Source organism: Callionymus lyra, chromosome 1 (assembly GCF_982586985.1).
Source record: "Callionymus lyra chromosome 1, fCalLyr1.hap1.1, whole genome shotgun sequence".
NCBI lineage: Eukaryota > Metazoa > Chordata > Actinopteri > Syngnathiformes > Callionymidae > Callionymus > Callionymus lyra.
In genome coordinates, this window is record NC_141818.1 from 18651935 (window position 1) to 18673813 (window position 21879).

General features: G+C 37.5%; 1 protein-coding gene across 2 annotated transcripts; it reads left to right on the forward strand.

The window, feature by feature from the left end:
• The first annotated feature begins 3430 nt into the window (after positions 1-3430).
• Positions 3431-21746, forward strand: LOC148088285 (neuronal calcium sensor 1). 2 transcript variants are annotated; one of them, XM_087795970.1, is made up of 10 exons: positions 3431-3668; positions 4122-4216; positions 5055-5197; positions 10154-10178; positions 16496-16634; positions 18524-18602; positions 18916-19004; positions 19076-19153; positions 20335-20442; positions 20878-21746. In XM_087795970.1, exons 3-9 carry the CDS (start codon positions 5134-5136, stop codon positions 20431-20433), a joined length of 573 nt encoding a protein of 190 aa, XP_087652096.1. In that variant the 5' UTR covers positions 3431-3668; positions 4122-4216; positions 5055-5133; the 3' UTR covers positions 20434-20442; positions 20878-21746. The 2 variants fall into 2 exon arrangements, with proteins under 2 accessions (XP_087652096.1, XP_087652103.1); XM_087795977.1 differs by lacking the exons at positions 3431-3668; positions 4122-4216 and adding an exon at positions 4710-4974.
• Positions 21747-21879: the final 133 nt, after the last annotated feature.

The window sequence follows — 21879 nt, forward strand, 5'->3', positions numbered from 1 at the left end:
ATGAGTGATTATTACAATATTTAATATTATATAATCTGTGCTAAAGAATAAATGACATGCAGTGAAGTTAAGATAAATGAAGACTCGTGGACCAGACGACGTGTCCTTGCTTCTTTATTGCACCCGGAACGACAATCAATACGTGGCAGAACTGAAACCATTCATCTTTCTCGCTTCAAATAATTACATCCCCATATCTTTGAGCAATTTCAACAACTGAAATCGTTTTCCCTGGATCCTCGTGTTCCTTCTATTGTCAGTCGAGCAAGCATTTTTCCAAATCAGTAATTACACAGGGCTATATTTGGATACACTTAACCTTTTCCTGGAATGTGTTTTCTCATCATGCCTGAGACAAGGGAAGTCGTTAAATACAATTAGTTATAATGTAACCCGCTGTCAAACCCATTTTAGTGTACGGCTGTAGAAATGAGGGGCGGCACCGCTTAATAATTCTCATTCAAAAGGCGATTTTGTGTTTTCATCATATTTCTGCATCTTGTGTTTTTTAATGATACATTTGTGTTCTTAAAAAGAGAGAGTTAGTTGTTGCTCAGTCTACCACCAGTTACTATGAGTACTGTGTGTGTAATTATCTCTTAGTTCAAAAGACAGGCTGTTTAAGAATCTAAAAAAACTAGCATGGTGTCTCCTCTGGATCTTTTTAACTCTTGCTAGCAATGTCAGGGTCAGACCAAGATCCAAATATCACATCAGATCTCCTCTGATGCCTTGTCATCTCTCGTTCCAGTCACAACTGTCTGTAGTGGTTTGGTTTTCCTCACCAACACATGGCAATGAATGAATTTAAATCTGCCTCGTTTCATCGTACTGTCTGTCTGTCCGCCTGCTCCCTGTCCACCTGTCTGTCTGTTCAACCGTTCGCCTAGCCATCGGTCCACTTACTGTCTTCCCATCTGTCCGTCTGTCTACCTGTCTCTACATCTGTCAGTTCACCTGCTCTTCTGACCGTCTTTGTGTCTGTCTGCCATTCTGTCTGTCCATCTGTCTGTCTGTCCATCTGTCTGTCTGTTCACCTGTTTGCCTAGCCGCCTGTACTACTGTTCACCTGTCTGTCCGTCTGTTCGTCTGTCCACTTGCTCGCCTGGCCGTCTTTGCGTCTGTCTGTCTGTCCGTCTATCTCCCGTTCACCAGTCAGCCTGTCCTTCTGTTTACCTATCCGTCCATCCGACTGCCTATTCCTCTGCCCATCTGTTCGTTTGACCGCCTATCTGTCTGTCTGTTTTTGTTTTTCTCCCACACTCCAAAAACAAATTGTCTGTAGGGTGTATAAGTGTTTTTTTTGTTTCTGTGTGCCCTGTGAGAGGTTGTCAACCTTTTCAGGGTGTCCCTTATTCCATTCCCAAATGGTTCAATGTGACCCTGGTCTGGTCGTCCAACAAGATGCTCCATGCTTTATATCCTGAGCCTATATTCTTCTGCTACAGGATTTATAATCAGAGACCTTCCTCTTCCTATAATTGTTTGATGATTTAAATGGTTAACCCTTGGCCCGAGAACAAATGTGTTTGAGGTATCCCTTGTGCTGCTTCTGGGTCAAGGGGACCAACTTCCACAACTGGATATTTATTTATGGAAGCCAAGGGGTCAGGTCACCTTCGCCTTTAGATGACACAGAGTTAATAATTGAATTTACTTTGACACTGTTTTTCAAATTATATCCGTTTATTTCATCACATTTCTTGTATTTTATTTACATTGTAGGACGAGCATCATTTCTACCGATCATTTTCTTGTATAATGACTTTCTTCAACCCTTTTTTTTTCAAGGATCAATTCTTTCATTTCTTCTTTTTTTTCTTTGCTTTGACGTAGCATCTCGTTAATTTGTCTTAGCAGAGTTTCATTATGTTCTATTAAGCTCTGTATTAGTCATTATTTTTAATGATTTCTTTCTTAGCTCTCGTCTGGCTATTGGAGCGTAGATGCTTCCTGATGCGAATCAATCGACAACCCATTGTTTTTTCTTTCCTTTTTCCCTGGCTTTTAAAAGAAATGAGTTTGTGTTCAACACTATCGCAATTTCAAACAAATAGAAAATATAATTAATTAATTTTTATTCAATGATGAGGCATTATTTATAATTATGCGATAGTCATAGGAAGATAAATTATTTTCTCTTGTTTTTTTTTAATTTTTATTTAGTCATTATTTATATTCTTAAATAATAGATAGAGTTTATTCTGAAGAAAGTGAGTACGTCTAAGATGTATTAGACTAGAAGAGAGATAATAAACTATGTTTTTTATTTTAAAAAAGAACTTCAGACCATAATGTTTCGGAGGAGATTTTTTGCTGATCATTGTGTTGTGCAATGCTTTAAACAAATTAGCATTTGTATTTCTTTTACTAAATTATATTCTCAAGTAAATTACTTTTTTAGAATTCAAAATATGATTTTAAGGTGGTAGTTCACCCAAAATTAAAATTACACCTTAAAGTCAATCATCATTGAAACACATTGCAAATGTCAGTGCGCATGTGCAAGATCTACAACGATAACCTAGTAGCTTCCTATTAGCTAGTAATAAAAAAAATGTTGAGGCTTCAATACAAGATGGACATCACAGACGAGTACCATGGAGGTGTTTGGATATTTTTAAGTGTTTTTTTGGACAAGATGAAGAAGAAGACAACTGAGCTCCAGTCCTACAATAAAATAACCTTTTTTTTTTTTTTAATTTTTTTTAACTATAACTCTAAAAAGGAACGTATTACTCTGAAGATAATCCAAACCCTTAGTCGACTTAAGTGTGAGTAGAAAATTAAATTTAAATTTTTGGTGAACTCTCACTTTAAAAGCATATTCTGAATTCCTAAAAAGTCACTTAATGTGGCAACTTGGAGAAGAGTGGTTTGTCAAAAACAAAACAAACAAACAATAGGTTAGGTTAGGTAGAACTTTATTGAAAATTGTTTTTTTCCCAAATTATCCACAGCAAATACAGCAATTTTTCATAAAAAATAATCAAAATAAAATAAGAAATAAAATAAGAACAAGAACAAAGAGAAATAGAAATAAAGGTTAATTTATCTAAAGTATATCACAACACAATTATAAGCAAAAAAATATATTCGCAACTCGAACTGACTCGAAAAACCTTCAACAAATTTTGAAACAACCTTGGGAAGGTCAGAAAATGCTCAACCTACTTTTACCATGTTCTTAACAGCTACTATTACATTTTTGGTGGATTCCAATTTAAGAGAAGAAATATCTCCACTCTAATCACCAGAGAATATAAGGAAATAAATGTGTGATCTGAATTAAATAAAAATAAAAATTGTAAGTGTGGTAAAGTATGCTGAGATTGACGTATATTTATTCGGTTCAAACTGTGCGTAACGGGGTCGTGAGGGTCAAAAAGTGAGCGAGCGCGCGTGAGATCAGCATCTGTCTGAGAACACAGTCGTGTGACCGGAGCCAAAACAAAGAGCCGCTTCTGTCTGGATCTGGATCTCCTCTCCAGATCTGGTCCTCGGTCCTCCGGTCCAGCATCCACGTCACTCCCTGACGGCGGACCCACGCGACGGACGAACCGAGCGACACCGAGTCGCTCCCGGAACTCGGCGGAGGAACACGAAGACGGACCAGAGGACTATCCGAGGACAAAAAAACCTGCGTCTTTTCCGCGCCTCGATCTCCGGTAAATATGTTCACCCTTTGACTATTCGTTCTTTTATTATATTTTCCCCGCGATATTGCGAGTTGAAGTGTCAAATAAAAGCAGCGTGGGAACTAGTCCAGCGCAATGACTCGCTTCGAGCGGTGGTGCTCCGGTCATAAACTGTGTGTTGCTATGGCATTGCCAAGCAACATCCCACCTGCTGCCCATAAAATTATATCACATTATTTCCTCTCTTGTGTACTCATAAAGTCAGGATTTATACTCTACCTCAGTTAATAATTTCTGATATTAAAAAAACAAAAACAGTACACAATTCTATAACCACAATTACATTATATTTAAAGTGCACTTTTCCTTTTTTATTGAATGCCTACCTGCTTCATACTTTTGTCTTTTACGATCCACTTTCTATTCTAATCTGTCTCAAGCAAAGGTACAACATAACATTTCTCCTATTTTTCTTTCTTCTAGATAAACTTTTCAATCCCCGAGGTGCACATGATGGCGATCTCCGGGCTGCTCGGAAGAACATTCCTGGACTTGAAGGACAAATGTCACCAGTGAAGGTGCGTATCCATTGTGTTCTTTTCTCTTTTGTATCCGTGACAGCTCTTGTTATCGCAGCCATCAATGCATGCCAACGCCGGGATACAAAGAAATTCCATTATCCCTCATCTCTGTGTGCGCCGCCTGGGAGAGAAAAAAAGAAAATCACCACACCATGCCGTCCTCGGGACTGGAATTATGACTCAGGAATAAGGAGGGAAAAATGTCTGCCTACGAGCGTTCATTTTGAGATCATGTGTAGCCCCCTTGATGTCTCCTCAAGTAAACGTAATTCCTCTAATTGTGGATGATCACTGTACCCTCTCACTTCCACTCAGATTAATTTCAGGGAAGGCAGAGCAGAAAAGCTCTCGTGGGTGCATCCAAAACATGGTCCGTTCTTTGTGTTTTACTTAAACACCTCCTTATCTCAGCTGTCAGGAGGCAGGGGGGGGGGGATTCTTCACTACAGTAACTTATCCAGTCTAATAGAGATAGCGGTGGGAAAAAGGAGCGATGGGAGGAGTGAGAAGAAAGGAGATTGACTGAGAGAGGGAGCGTACTTAACCCCACCACTGAGTGACTCTTGTAACCAAGGGACAAAGGTAGCAATGCATCTAACGCCACTCTTCGCCCACGGACCGCTGTGAAGAAATGAGGCCGGCACTCAGCACGTATTCTGACTTCTTCCATCGCAGGCACCCTGGGGTGTCCTTCGCCCCGGCTCGGATGACTGTCTTCTCCGGCTTTAATGAGAATCTTCTGTGATTTTTTTCCTGTAAAAACAAAACATGTTTTTTTTATCTCAAGGGTGACATTGCACCTCAACTGGCGTTCATATGTCTGTGTTTTTGGCAGAGGAGAGACCCACGGAGGAGGTAGTAACAGGTGCGGCGAGTCAAGTTGGATTTAAAAGTGTGGCGTGACGCTAAAGATCATGGGGAAATCGAACAGCAAGCTCAAGCCGGAGGTGGTGGAGGAGCTGACAAGGAAAACATATTGTGAGTATTACTGATAATTATTCTTTCAACCAGCATGCTCACTCAACCATACTATTACCCGTCTCTCTTTAGCAAACATCCCTCTACCTCCTCTGGGTTCAGCAACAACTGAGCTGGAAACCCTTCCTCCACCCACTGTCATTTACATTCAAATTGTGATTATCTTGTGTTTGCCAAAGTTGTTGATCAGCATCTTTACCTCATGCAGAGACTACTCATGAATATGGAGATGCAATGCTCGCTAAGCTAGACGCACACATTTGTTTTCAGATATACTCAGTAATGTGTAATTATAGTGTGTACAAAAGATATATATCATTGTCCAAAACGTTATTTTACTTATTTATTGTGGTATGAAAAGTCATCAAATATGCATTAGTTTGTAGACTTATCACTGCATTTCATTGATGAAAAAAACACTAAGCGGATACAAATGGAATTAATTGCATCTTCCACTTAGTATGTCAGTAACATCATATTCCACCCGCTGAGTCTGCAACATTTTATTTTATTTTTCTCTATTATTATCGACTGGATAAGCCAAACAAGAATGACTGAATAAAATATGTTTTAAAATGCACCTCTTGCTTGTTTGGTTAGCCTTATGCAGTTTGTGGCCAGTGATGTGATTTTATTCGGCCCAACATCAAGTTCTTTCTGACTTAAAGACCCCAATATTTAAACATTATCAGATGGTCAAAGACGAAATCTCATTATAGCATATGGTTCCATGTATGTGTAATAATATTATGGTGGAAAAGATAAAAAATACAATGAAAAAATAGCTCAAATGGAGTAAAAAAAAAATCCATAAAACATTGATTAACAAAGTATAAATCTAATTTTGATCTTATAATTTGCATAAAACAACAACTATAAAACAATTTAAACAGGCTCCTCCACAATTTGTACTTGAAAGTCCTCAAAGCCTTGATTAATGTAAATCTCAGTTTAAGCTACGCATTGAATTTAAAACCTTTAAATGTTATTGTGGTCAATTTAGGACCTGATGAAAAACCTTTTATTTCATTACAGCAATAAACTCTTAAGTTTGGCTGTTTATCATTGCGTCGGCGCAATATGAGTCATTCCTTTATTAGTCCTGCACTGAATATTGTTATTGTGTTGAGCGTGCAGGTGTGAGGGGGTGTTAATGTCTCCTGACTGCCTAATGACAGTGTTATTTGAATAGTGGGGTTCTCCACAGTCCAAACCAAGGAAAGCAGTTGCAGCAGGAAATTGCTGAGGAGGAAGATTGGGCTACTGCTGGCTTCGTTTCCCTGCTCTCTCTTTCTTTCTCCTTCACCCTTTCAACCAGTATCTCCTTATCCTCTAATAGGGAATTGACTATTATAATTAGGATGTATTTCCTAAAGGCACACCAAGCTTACCGTCTCTCTGTGTGATTATTCTTCTAGTCTGCGGACGTACATCACTTCTACTTCATCCTGAGGTGTTTTTTTTCTTTTCGGTCTTTGCTGTCTGTCATTTCATCCCTCCCTTTCTTGGGCTCCTGACAGATTGGGGACTTTCTATGTCTGTTGGTTCTATGGCAGTAGATGAAAAGTCTTTTTTTAGAAATATGAAAGGGTGTCAACAAGTCGCTACATAGTGAGCTTGAATCAAAAAAGCAGATATATCCTCCAAAATGGCCTTTAATGCCAATTAAAAAGCTTAAGAAAAGTAAAGACTAAGATATAAATTATTCAACACGTATCTGACCATGCTGTACCATGTATGACTTTGAAGTATTTGCTCTACATTAAATAACTCGCTTTGTAGCTGATTCAAACATATTTTATAATTATTTTTTTTTCAGGAAATACTGTATTAGACAGCGAGATGTTCATTAGGGGCCTCTAATCTTCGGCAACCCCATATGGGACTGGACGAGTCAGTGTTCAGGAACATTCAATTATTTACTTTAACTATAAAAGAGAATGACAGAAGGGGCGCAAACATAAAAAAAGTAAAAGCGTAACTGTTTTCTTTCAGAGACACATCTAAAATACAGTATGTCAGTGTGTCAGCTCAGTGAGCTTTTATTTTGAAATTCTTATACGAATTAGTAAAATTCTTCCATTAAAAGCCCATTTACTTAAAACACAATATGCATATATTTGAGATGACTATACCAAGAAAACAACTTGGATATAGAACAAGAGCTACACAAGAATGCCTCACAGCCTTTTGTGAAAAAATTATTGACTAATTGAATCTTGTAATTGTGCCCAAAGTAACATGTTTCCTATTTAGGACTCCGCTTGTGGCGTCCCTCTGGTTACAGTGCATCATGTTTTCATTCTGTGAGAATATGCGTGACACCCTTATTCTTAGGGTTTGATTTTGGATTTTATATTTTGCACTCTGATAAACTGCCAGTACGATCAGGATGTCTTCCCCCCAATGTGGTCATGATAAACTTCCGTCCCCTCACGGCCAGTCAGTGAGGGGACGGAAGTTTATCATGAATATATAAAGAATAAAGATAGATGGATGAACACAATACCAATACTCAATATCAGTTTCAGTATTTCTTTACATTATATTAGCTCCATTTAGCAATGCAAAATCTCTTTGGCTGTTTGCTGGAGAAAATATAGTTTTTCCTTAGAGAGTCTGATAACTTTAAAATAAAAAATAAAAAATAGCTTCTTGATAAACAATGGTCACTGCCACTAACCCATATTTGGATTTTCGTAGCCCAAATTATATTGTTATTAATACTTAATTTTTCCAAAGAATCAAGCAAATTAAAATAATTAAAAAAAAAGATGTTGTTTTGGAGACAAAAGTAATGTATGATTTTGCTATTGCTGATGGAATTCCTTGTAAAATACATCCTTTAAAATGATTTTTCTTCCATGGAAAATCTTTTTTAGCTTTGGCTATTATTCCAAGATATATTTCCGTAATAATGCAACGGTATATCTGTGTTTGCATTGAAAGGATTCCACTGCATTGAGCTTTATTGCATAGTACATTTGTTACGACCCTCTTCCAGCCATTACAAACAAACTGTACTAGTACTTTACTTAGAGTGAGTTCATTCAAATAATTTTTATGATCCGCTTATGTCGTCTTCGTTGTACTCAGTATTTTATGATTAGTTTAAAATGACTAAATAGTCATTTCACAACACAGGTGGGGGTGGGTTGTGGGCGTGTTTTCTGGTGCAGAACCTCCCCATTTTGAGTGAAATCAGAGTTTTTAGAGCGTCAAACTGTGCTTCATCCCCGTCTCTTCGCGTCCCAGAAATGGTTTTCCAAACGAGTGCACTTGTATCACATGGAAACACCAGCACTCTTGCTGAAATGTCTGCAGGATGTAGGCTGCGCACGTGAATAGGAACGGTGCTTTTGTAAGATGTCAGAGCAATGAGGGCTCTCGCAGTGACAGAGTACAAGCTGGACGTGTTCGAGCAAAACCCTGGAGGGGAAAAAGCCATCCAGCACTCTCAGGATTATTATATTATTGCCTTTGTCCGGGCTATACAATGTATTTTTTCATTATCAAATCATTGCAAGGGAAAATGTCCACACTTTCCAACTGCACAGGGTCGGTGGCACAATAATGGTTGTCTGGCTGCTTTTATAAGATTGACCTTGTGTTTCTTTTTGTCAGAGTTATAATAAAACACAATTCCAGCAACATTTGAAAAGGTCCTGATATATCTAGAAGTGAAATTATTTGAAAAAGAAATGTATTTTGAAGTCAAGACAATGCATTCGGCATGTGTTCAGCCAACTGCAGATCCGTATGTATATGCTTCATCCATTTTGAACTGCGGTCAAGGCAATTATTGACTGACTATGTCACCAGCGCAGCCTTGGCCGTGGCGGCGTTGTACATTCAGAGTGTCCTTCATTCAATTAGAAAGTCTCTCAAAAGATCGACTGGTTAAAGATATTGATTTCCAGCCACTGGTTTCATTAACCGTCTCTGGAGGTGTGAATCTGGAGACTGCTCTGGTTATTCCAGAAGGAGAAAAGGAGATCCTCAATGGATCGGCCAATACCGTTCCGACAGGTAATTCGGCCTGTGTATGGGATGATAACACGAGTCCTTCCTGGTAAAGCCTTGGACCTAAAAATATGTCTGACCTTCATCGTTTCACTTCGGTATTTTCCAAACTTCTGCTTAATGCCATAATGACATAAGTGGTAATCATGTCGTCCTGAAGAAAACATTTTACTACTCATGCTTTCGGGTGTTGTTAGCCTTTATCTAGCTTGTAAACTTTGTAACTTGCTTTATTTATAAACAGAGATTTTAAGGCATTGCAGTTACATGTTTCTGTCACATAGCGTCGCCAGAAACTACATCTCTAAACCTACATATTGTTACTTTACAGCAATTTTGAATAGAATTGCTTTTTTAACATTATTTACATAAATAAAGTAGAGTAAAGCCAGGTGAAACTAACATAACAATACTAAAATGATATTGTATCAACCAATCCTGGACCATATATTAAAAAAATGTCATCTATTTCATAGTTATTCTCTTTTAAAAACGAACAAATGTGACAGATACTGTACGTTCCGCCAAGGTGTCAAAAGAAAAAAGGGGGTATTTAATAGAATAATCAAAGACAACTGAGTTTCACTATTTATTCCAACTGTATTCCATCTACACCTTCTAATGTATTGAGTTCTTCACAATACTTTGCAAATGCAAATATTCACAGCAGCGAGTGGTCAATCACATCCACCTGCCAGTGCCAACAATAAAACATACACACAGTTAATACAATGTCAATCAGGCATTGAAAACCAAGACACTTTGGAGTGTGTTGAGTGAAAGGAGAATAGAAAATAACACTTTTTTATAATGCATCTATTTTTCTGTCCTATTAGAGAAATGGCTGGGAAGATAATTGACACATGTTTTGGGTTAACAATGCTTCTTGATAATCTATAATTTGCTCTATTTTTTTTATTTTCTCTCTTGCAGTTACAGAGAAAGAGGTTCAACAGTGGTAAGTGTTTTTTTCCTTATTCTTTTATAGTCAAGGGATTTCATAAATTCTTGGATTTCTTCTTTACTTTGTTCATTCACTCAATTTTGCTAAAAGTGGCACAGAAAATGTAGAAAAAGAGATATGAGATAGCATATGAGGACATCATTTTACATTGTGTGTATTTATTTAACCATTGTGTTGTCTCTGGGTTAAGGTAGCCAGAAAAAAAATGTGTTTGAGGTATCCCTTGTGTTGTGTGTGGGTCAGGGGGAACGATAACACAAGGGTTAACTGTGTGACCATTTTAAATAACTGTTATTTTTGATCATTTAATTTGTCTGGACACCGCACATGGATTATCACCAGTGCAATTACAAGGTCAACAACAGGAATGAAAAAAAGCGGAGTGAAAAATAATACTCATTATTTATCCCCCGTTTACTTTCTTTTCCGAAATGGATAATTCTGCTTTTTCTCATTTGTTTAGAGTTATTTTCTCAAGGCATGACAAAAGAGATTTAATTATTTTTCTTTTCATTTTCTTTTTCCCCCTGTTATGGACAAGTATTGGCAAGAACCTCATAATACTATACGCGTCACGATACCTGTTTCACAATGAGGGAAATAATTGTTTTAATTACAATTTTTTTTAAGCATGCAGTGTAACACACGGACATTTTTTGTGCAATTTTTACTTTTTGTACTTACTTACAATTTTGAATACCGCTACAGGAAATGCATCGGTGACATATAGACGAGTAGGTATTTCGCGCCATCTACTGTAATGTTGGTGCAGAATTCGTATTTAAATTCCAACTGGGCTAAAATATAATCTTGTTTTTACAAAAAAAAAAAACAATATTAAAGGGCAACTAATATGCTGATTTAAGTGTGTCTTAAACAGTTCTTGGACCTGTATTGTGCTCATCAGTATGTGTCTGTTTGTACAAAACTCTCTTTTCATTGAAATATTTACATTACGTAGAAAATATGCTTAAAAACGCTTTGAATCTTGTTTACCATAATCACACCCACTCTGCTATGATTGGTCAAGCACAGAGGTTTGTCACCTCTTGTCATCTATCTTGGAAGTCTCCACCTTCAAGGGAAAGCAGGCCATGATTACAGCTGGCTGGAGGAGTGAAGCCATTATTGCATCATAATGGGCTCCTCTCTTGTAACCTCTCGTTCGCTGAGATTTCAGTCGGTGGAGAACTTTATAAAGTTATAAGTTCAAAACATGGTCATGATGAGAGACTTACTGCATCTTGGAGAAGAAGACTTCAACATTTGAAACATGATTATTTTCTGTATCAAAATTTATTTCCACGTCCATCTACTTCATATGAAGGAGTTTGTCATTTTAAATATCTACAAAATAGACTGAAAGAGCTAATAAAAAATGTTGCATTCATTTCTTTTATTTCAAGGGCACAAGCTTAAGATGACATACATAAGAGTGACTGTAACCAATGGAGATGGAAGCGTGGTGGTCGTGTTTTGACCTTTCAGGCAAAGTGAAGGCATAGACATTTGGAGCACTGAAACAAAGCAATCAGTCATCCATGTTCACACTTCAGTTGTCCTGCTTTGGTTTTGTGTTTCACATTTTAATTCTGCATGCATGAGGAGAGCTTTGTCTGGATGTGCTATTCACTGTCCAGTCCACAGTCAAAAAATGAAGAGATGAAAGGACACAGCAGCGAAAGGTGCACTTGAGTCTTCAATGGCAGGTCCAGAGCGTGGAAGCCTGGCTGTCAACAGCACCGCCTGAGTGCACTGGGGCGGACGGACACCCGCTGACCTCCATCTCTTGGTTCTGCAGCCCGCCTCTACTGTCGCTGTCGTTCACAGCAAAGTTTGCACGAGTCCTCTCTTGAAGATCACAGGCAATTGGCACCAGTGGGTGTGAGGGATAAGAGGGAATTTCACCAGGGGAAATGCCAGATGGCGTGTAATTAGATCACAAACACGGACACAGAAATTAGCTGGGTTAGATAAACGTGTCTCATTTTCCTCCATCTCCTCTAAAGGAATACCATTAGTATTCTCTGGCCTCACCTGAAATCAATATCAGAATGCCATAGTGCGGCCATTTCTCCTGCCAGCTTGGCAGGGACAACCGTGTCCCACACAACACTTTAGAAAGACACCATGGACGCTGCCAAGAAGCCGGAGTAAATGCCAGTAATAAATACTTCATCTAGCTGCTCTGGCTTGACTGTGTGGTCTGATGCTCAGTCTGCTATGGGAATGCAAGAACATATCCTGGTTTTACACATCCTCACGCACTTGATGGCTCTATTTGTGCTGGTGTTGGTTTCATTGGCTAAATTTGTTCCTGGAAAACGAGGGTGGAAGCTATTAAAACTGCTGGTTTTCTGACACTGATCTTTTGATTTGGAAAGAGCTCTTGTGGAAATTAAATGACTTAAATTAAATTATAACAATAATTAAATCTGGGTATTTTAACTACCAACAATTAAAGAGTAGAAGCGTGATCAGTGTCAACAACTGAAATCGAGTATTCATGTTCATGCATAATTCCCTAGACCCCTGGTGGGAAATAACATTTCTTCAGGGACCACTTCTATAGAGTGACTGTTGTGAGGGGTCATCAAACAAAAAATAATGAAATATGATGAATGATAACAAATCTAATTAAATCAAGCTAAATACGCAGAAAATCTAACTTTTGATCTGAATGTAAAAGCATTTTAAAGATATTTTTGAATAATTACTTCAATACTTTCGATTAGATAGAATTATAAATCCCTTTATTTAATTAGATTACCCAATTTACCCAATTTCCCGAAGGACATCCCCTTCTAATGAAGTCTATCTAATCTAAAATAATCTACATTTCCAGTACACAGTAGAGAATACTGTAGAAGGTACCAAAGTTTCATAAAAGCAAGAATAAGAACAAATTGCAAATAAAAAGAACAAAGTGCAAATATAAAGAGAATAAAATCAAAGGAAATAACACAAAGACATAAAAGCATAAAACATTTACATTTTAAATAGTTTTAGTCCTAAAACGCATATTTAGAGTTGAACAACAGATTAACTAAATATAAATAAATTCTAAATAAAATTGACATTTTATACAGTTTCTACATGATTTGTCTACTGAGTTTTCCTTCAGCTTCATGAGGTCATAAGGGCCACATAAATGTATTCAATAGGCCGCACGTGACCCCGGGCCGCACTTTGCCTATGCCTGCCCTAGACTAGTACACATTTAGTTTTAAGTGCACTTCTAAATTATGGCTGCCAGGCTTGCCAGTATGAGAGACAGAATGAACAAAAACATTGTATATTCATTCTGTGTTTATCTTATCTAACATAATGATTTTTTTCCCCAAAATGCATCTCATCTGAAATGTTAAAGCTGGTCAAAGCACATCACACTGTTCAAAATTAGAATCATAATTAAATATATATTCCAACACTGTAGTGTTATATAACTATATTCAGGCAGGACTAAAAATAGATGTTTCAACATTGGTTGATCTTACAGTAAGAGCAGAATAACCAGAGCCAAGAATACAGCTGTACATTTTAAATAAAGCTTCTTCTGTCATCTCCATTTCATCTGCCTCCTCCTCCTCCTCTCCCTTAAGGACTATTAGCAGCTTTTACTTTCCTAAAAGGGTCTCCATGCTTTGTTTTTCCCCATTAGGTTTGGCGATTCTTTCTGCATTTTATTTTGCTAAGGCATTGTCCTGCATGTCTAGCTGTCTGGGTTTATTATAACAGGGATCAAGCAAAGCAAGCGTCTGCACCTGTCGTTACAGACGAGTCCAAATGCATGCAGCGTGTTCCAGGACATTTTGAAGCATTTGTTCTGTATGTCAATACAATTTCTGCCTCCCACACCGGCTGTCGCCACTCAAAGCAAAACAAATCAGCCTCATTAAACTGTAAACATTAAAGTCTGTAGACGATTATGCAACGTTTTGTCATAGGTGAATATTTGATATATTATCTTTTCATAAATGTGAGGTTATTCTAAAAATGATTGCAGACAGGCTGACGGACGAGTCTCCATGAACGATGGAGTTTGCTGATGACATAGTGATTTCTACTGAGACTCGAGAGGAGGAGAAGTAGAAGAATAGATGTGTGAATTACAGTATCAGTATTCTTAGTACAGTGCGGTCAAAAATGAGAGATTTTAAGGCATTGCAGTTACATGTTTCTGTCACATAGGGTCGCCAGAAACTACATCTTTAAACCTACATATTGTTACTTTACAGCAATTTTGAATAGAATTCCTTTTTTAACATTATTTACATAAATAAAGTAGAGTAAAGCCAGATGAAACTAACATAACAATACTAAAATGATATTGTATCAACCAATCCTGGACAGTATATTGAAATCTTTTCATCTATTTCATAGTTATTCTGTTTTAAAAACGAACTTATTAAAAAATTGGCAGACTCTCAAGATAGATTAAGGTGGAAGAGGATGCTTTTGTTTTGACTCCAGGAAACAAGCAAGAATAACAGAAAACAAAGAAAGCAGATGGAGTGCATGAATGCTATTCCCTAGATGCAACAATAATAGATTCAGGGACTCATTCATTCCTCCTGCTATTAGACTTTATAATTCTGAATTTTTGGGCAGGCGCAGACAGAAGGGGTGATTCTATTCTATGCTAATCCTTGTATCCTTTTCTTTGTGTTATTTATTTTGATCTATTATCTTTATATTTGCACTTTGTCGTTCCTTTTAACTTTCATTTGTCCTTTGTGCTTTTTCTTGTTTTTTTGAAACCATCGTCTGCTGTGTACTGAAAACCCAATTTCCCAAAGGAGATCTCCAGAGGGATTAATAAAGTCTATCTAGGAAGTACACTGACTCCATTGTAATAAAGGACTAGTATTGTTTGGGTATTGTTTAATCCAACAACTGTGCCAAAGTGTTACTTTTGATATTGAGTTCGTGCTGAAAACGGTGCCTAAAATGAAGCTAAAAGAATGTAAAAATGCAATATTATTATTTTGTATTATTTAATTTCAAAATAAAACCAATGCTTATAAAATTACAGTTATGTGTTCTGCCAATGGTGTATGATGCAACTGTGTAAATAATATTATTAGGGTGAAAATTGGGACACTTTTGGAACATAATCCCTGAAATATATGACATACACAATATGGCTTAATGTTATCCAGACACAAGAAGCAGATGAAAAGGGTAATGATAGTAACATTTAAAAAGAAACATCAATTTTGACCAAGCATTTTGTCAGCAACGTTTGATCCATTATATAATTATTGTGCAAAATAATATTCTAATTGACTAAACTTGGGGCACTCGGAAGAAAACATGGAAATTTGCAACTTGGAATATCTTCATCTAGGTTCACTCCCTGGTGTGAAGCAACCCAAATAATTTGGTTCAGCTTCAATTTATTTGTTGTTCCTCTGTAGTTCTTTTAATAGTGAAGATGAATCATATGGTAAATTCCTCATTTGATGTCGAAACCCAAATTACGACTGCAGGCTGCTGTTGGTTTGGTCATTGACTCGATCTATCGTCACATTCCGTTAACTTCTCACCATAAATCCTGGTAATTTCAATGTGACATTTACAGTACATCCTCTCAATTCATTTGTCCTGTGAGGAACGTTTCCCTCTGATAGTTTTCTTTTTACGGCTGTATAGCCTGCCTATTATCTCCGAGGAAATATTAATCATAAAGCATTTAAGTTGAGCACTGTAGGCGAGAGGAGGCAGTAAAATGTCTGCCTTTTATTCTTCCATACCTCTAAATTATATGCTGCTCTCTTTTTTTTCATCACAATCTTTACTGATGAACATATGCTGTCATTTTACTGTTGATCACTTGCTCACACTTCACCTGCTAAAAAGCCGATGTGTTTCTAACATACAGCACTGGATGACGACCAGTAACGTGATCAGTTACCTAAAGACTTTGTGGGTTTATCACTGAGTGACTGAACTTGAAATTGCTTATGAAGTGTTTCTATATTTAGGCTAATAGAGCTGTTAAGGATCGCTCAAGATATGTCACTTCCTTGGGCGAGAGGAAGCTCTCCGACTTATCTTTGTGCCATGCATATTATCAGAAGAGAAGTGGAGTGTAATTTGATTAAAGTTAACCACCCCGAGCTGGCTATTGGATTAGGCTGATTGTCTTATCTTAAATGATACAAATAGCCTTGCACTTTACCTTTTTTTCATCTCTGTTAAACACACCACATCCATCAGTGACATGCACTTGGTTTCACCTTTAAGATTTAAAATGTGTTTCACTATATTGGTTGATATTTATTAATCGATGCCACAACTCTTTTCAGGTACAAAGGATTCATTAAAGACTGTCCAAGTGGGCAGCTCGATGCTTTGGGCTTTCAGAAGATTTACAAGCAATTCTTTCCTTTTGGAGATCCCACAAAGTTTGCATCCTTCGTCTTCAATGTGTTTGATGAAAATAAGGTTCGTAAATCCAGTTATCAAGGCAATCTTGTTCAGACAAAAAAAACATGTTTAGTTAAATAATTGTGCCATAATTTCTGGACTACAAGAGGTTACCTTCTGTGTGTATATGGTTTTAATGCTATGACCCAGATGCAACACTAATAGACTCAGGGACTCATTCATTCCTCACGCTATTAGACTTTCTTTTAAGCATTAACCTCCAAGAGGCGCTGTAGCAGGTAGCACAAGAACAAGACAGAAATAATAAATAATAATGTGCAGCCCAAAACTACAGTTGGTTATAAGTGAATTTGATGGAAAACACACAGAGAAAAATTAAAATAATGCAACTTTTAAAAATTTAAAGGTGATCAACCTTGTTAATGAAGAAGAAAATAGGGATGATGAATGTTTGAAATTCATATAAATAAACCGATGTTGAGACTTTGGAGAAGACAGTGTAAATAACTGACTCAATGGAAACAGGAAATAAAAGTTTATGTCCATAACCAAAGTTAATGTTCTGGTAGGTTGTTGATGTTTTTTCTAGAAAAGCACTGTATTTAAGAGACATTTAAAAAATGATTTAGGTGTAAATATTTGATGTCACAATGTGGACACCTGCAGATTATAGATAGGTCTGGCCTAGATATGAACAAATTATTTTTTATTTTCAATTTATTTGGTGATGCTTTTGTGATCAGATGCCCGACAGTAATAATATTTGAATAGAAAATGAATGTATTCATTAATTTATCTTTAAAGTTTACTTGTCATGATTCACCTTTGTTCCTTTCTGTCTTTGGTTGACATATACAAAAGTAATATCAAGATAATAAGTTTACTTTTGTTTGAGTTTTGTGTCTAGAATTCAGAGAATAGTGTGTAGAACACATACGAATCATACTAGCGATGGGTTTGTTGAGGCCTCACGATGCAGCATCAGTTGTTGGAGCTGAATCCTGATTCAGTCTCATCATTTTGAAAGGCAATATTTTTCACTTTCATATTACAACTTCGAGCTCAGGGCTGGCTATAGCAGAAAAACCAAGGTCTTTATAGATCTGCGAGACTGCCAGATTTAGCCAATAAAAACACAAATGTGGAACTGTGCTGTTTCTGAAGAATGTTTCTGAAGAATAATTGATGTAAAATGGGATGAAGATCACATGATGCCTATTGACACAATATTCATATCTTGAGACGGATCGATGTGAGACAATATGTTGAGGTTAATGGGATTATTTGATCAATAATGCATGAATGCAGCATTGTTAGCCAGATGTGATGTCTGGCTGAGATAAAGTCTCACCAGCCTAAAGCCATGGGCGACACTTGGCTATTCATTTGAAGGGAGAAATCTGGACTGAAAGGGCCCGCAGGTAAATGCAGGCAAATCTCTCAAGCAAGAAAGCTGCTGTTTTCTCTCATAGAAACACCACATAGAGTCACAAAGGGAATCTGTGTTAGTCTGAGGATGAGCAGTAGAATCAGGATCAAGGTTAAAAACATCCCGAGTAAATGAGAATTAGGTGAAACCGCTCACTGTGAGTCTATTCTCTATTAAGACCCTGCTGAGCAGATGTCTAATCTGCCGCCCAATGAAATCATTAGCATAATTATCCGTCCATGATGTCAAATAGTTGTGAAAGATTACGTCTCTGTCCAGTGAGAAATATGAGCCAGATGCATCCATCTCACTAATGACCAGAGGTGGCATATTTGAGCCTCGGGAGAGAGGTAGAAGCGGCCAGGTGTACGGCAAAAATAGCAGCCGACCTAGAGCCAACGTCTGGCCCTGTTTTCAAGGCAAGGACATCGTGGAGGGAAGAGTGAGTGTTGCAAAAGACAGAGTGTGAAGTCATGCTCTCCTTATTTCTGTCCTCCACTTTTCCTAAACCCTGCAGGATGGAAGAATTGAGTTCTCTGAGTTCATCCAGGCGTTGTCGGTGACGTCTCGAGGAACTTTGGACGAGAAGCTGAGATGTAAGACAACTATTGTGTTTTTCTCTTAACCATAAGTATCACACGTTATTCGATTAAAAAGTTATATGATTGGTTCTCAAATTTGAACCTACTCTCCAGTTTCCCAATGCTGAGTCGAAGGATTTAGCAAAGAGTAAGAGTTTGAAAAAGTCAAGGAATTTTGCTGACTGTAATCGGTTTTCACATTAAAAACATATATCAAAGCTTTTTTTTTTCATCTGCACAAATGTAAGATTCAATTAAATTTAAATTTCTGAGCTGAAGGAATCTTTTAGATCTCAGCATGTGTTCACTAAGATTTTTGTCAATGCAGGGGCTTTTAAATTATATGACCTTGACAACGATGGATACATCACCCGTGATGAGATGTTGAACATTGTTGATGCCATATATCAGATGGTGGTAAGTTTCATTGGCTATGTGTGGCTTTAAGAAACATTGTTTTAATGTTTAACGTTTTTTTTTTGTTCAAGGGGAACACAGTCGAACTACCAGAAGAAGAAAACACCCCGGAGAAAAGAGTGGACCGTATTTTTGCAATGATGGACAAGGTATGTGCTTTTAGATAATCACATTATCAATTAATATCAGTATTTTAATAAGTCTATTTTCTCAAATGAAATAGTCCATGACATGAACGGAAAAATCATAAATATTTGTTAGATAGAGCACAATACATTTACAGTGATGTAGGTGATTGCAATGTTCGGTTGTACTTAGTGAGTCAAACGATTATATTTTTTTTGTTATCTATTAAAGTATTTATTACAAATCTTGAGAATAGCTCAGTACAGTGAATTATAACATAAAATATCTGTGAAGATTTGAGCGATTTGATTATATTCCGAGGAAGAAGCAAAACATTCAGAAAGCGATAATGACATTTTATAGAGGATGATAAATCCAAGAGGGATACAACATACATCATATTATATATCATTCTAATCCTTCCAAATCAAATCTTAAATCAAAGAATGTGAGGTTTCACAGGTTAAAGAAAAGATATAGCAATGACAAAAAAAATAGAAAAATATTTCCATAATTAGATTCTTGTTTTAAGCTAAAGACGTCATCTATATGATGTGCACATGATAGCGGTGTGCTGATGAAGCTTCATGAAACAGTGCCCACTGATCAGTAGGTGGCGCCCTCAAGTTAAAAACGATGTGAGGTTTCAATATAATAGCTGTTCAAAAGCCATAGATTAGTGAATGGAGAGTGACATCTGGTGCTCTCTAAAAAAATAAACTTCTTCATACAGCTTCATCAATCTATCGCTGGCTATTGCATAACTTAATTTTAAATTAATTTCTCAAAACTTGTTTCAGTAACAACGTATTCAATTTCAAAATAAACAACTTTTTGGATAATATAAAATAATCATATACTAAGTCTTAATAATGATTAAGTTACTGATAAGATAGATACAATTTTATGAGGTCCATATTTACAATCAGTGAATATTTACTCAAAAGTTGTTGTGTCACGTACAATATACTCTAGGATACATGTTTTAAAGTGCTCTTTGTTCTCCCTAAACAAAAGGAGGCTCTGAATATGTTTGCTGCCACCCTTGTGACCTTGCAGTGAGTGGCACAGTGGCTGCCCTCCAAGTCAGTCTGGCCAAGATAATCGAGCAGCACCGAAGCAATTCTGCTCAAAACCCTCTTTTGCCCCCTGGTGGCGATCCTTTGGAGGCTTGTCATGTCTGTTATTTTGCCCTCGATTCCAGAATGCTGATGGGAAACTGACCCTGCAGGAGTTCCAGGAAGGTTCCAAAGCAGACCCGTCTATTGTCCAAGCACTGTCACTGTATGATGGACTTGTGTAGGATGTTGAGGTGAGTATAAAAAAAAGTGGTTTCTTGTACAAAAATAGAACATGTTTTTAAATGATATTTTTATAACACTATCTTAAAAGTGCCAGAGGAACATTTAAAAATGTGTTCGAGAGAGATCTGGTAGTAGGATAATACAAAACAAATTATGTGTGCTGGTAATGAAGCGCCTTTAGATCTCAGTTTGTTCTCATGAATTATTCACTCGCAATCAAAACATCTTGTGGAGCTGAAGGAGCGTAACAATCTCTCTCTAATGCGGTTCGTCGTTTACCACCAAATGTTGCCGACACGACGCCCAGTATTGTGTCAACTGTGAAGTCAGAATTGTCACTAAAAGAATCGCTTTTATTCTCAGCTGGTGGGTTATTTGTGCAGGCGTCACACTGACAGTCCAGATTTACCTGCTCAGTCGTGTTTGTTCTCCGAATTTCCCAGACGGATCCATCCACCCCTTCTGCGCCAAACTTGCTAATCGAGCACCATTTGCACCCGCGTCGAGAGGAAGCACTCTTGCCATCCACTCACTCACCCGGACTTGGACTGCCAACTTCAACCGCATGGCCGCCGCACAAGCACTTTTGTCAGTATTTGTCTGTCTGCCCTTTCACTCCAGGACTGTGAGGAACTGGTGTATTTATCACCTGACGTGACGGACTGGTGGCTCACTCCTGCTTCATCTCCACCTGGACTTAAGGATCTGGAAAGTTGTACATTGTATATAGGATTATTTATTTTCCACTCATGAATAATGGAATGAAGTTTTATTTTAAGTAGTACTGCACTGTTTTTTTTTTTCCGTTCTTACTGTGGGATTGCTTCGTCACGTTTCCTTATTTGTATTTGTCAAAGACTGTCGAAAAGGATCGGGGAATGACTTGTTTTACTATCTTTGCCGTCTGTTTGTCCTATTGTGTTTTTACCTCCCTGCAAGCATGAGTGACCACTGTCTGCAGTACTGCATGACTGCATCCTGAATGACACGAGCAAGTGGCAGGTCCCCCAGTTTTCTATAGAGAGCACCGTTCTCCACCCTCAGCAGACACAAAGACCTGAACGTCGAGAGACCCAAACATCAACTCTGGCTGTAAAACCTATTTTTTGTAAGCTCTGTGGTGATGATTGTCCACTTGTCCACAGCATGTGATGATGCCTCCCTTTTTTTCGCATAGTTTCTTTGGAATATTTAGAATGTTTTATTACATGATCTGATGCCTTATGCAAAGGATTGTTTGCTAAATGAGAAATGCCATTTTACCTGTACACCAACAGCATATGAGCACAGAATAAAATGCATTTAAAGCTGCCGTCGAACCCTTCACTACTTCTGAGTCCCTGCACTGAATTAGGATCTAAACTACAAATCCAAACTTGTTGTTTCAAAAAAGAAAGTTCACCTAGAACAAGCTGTTTTTATCACATTAACATATGACCTACAGT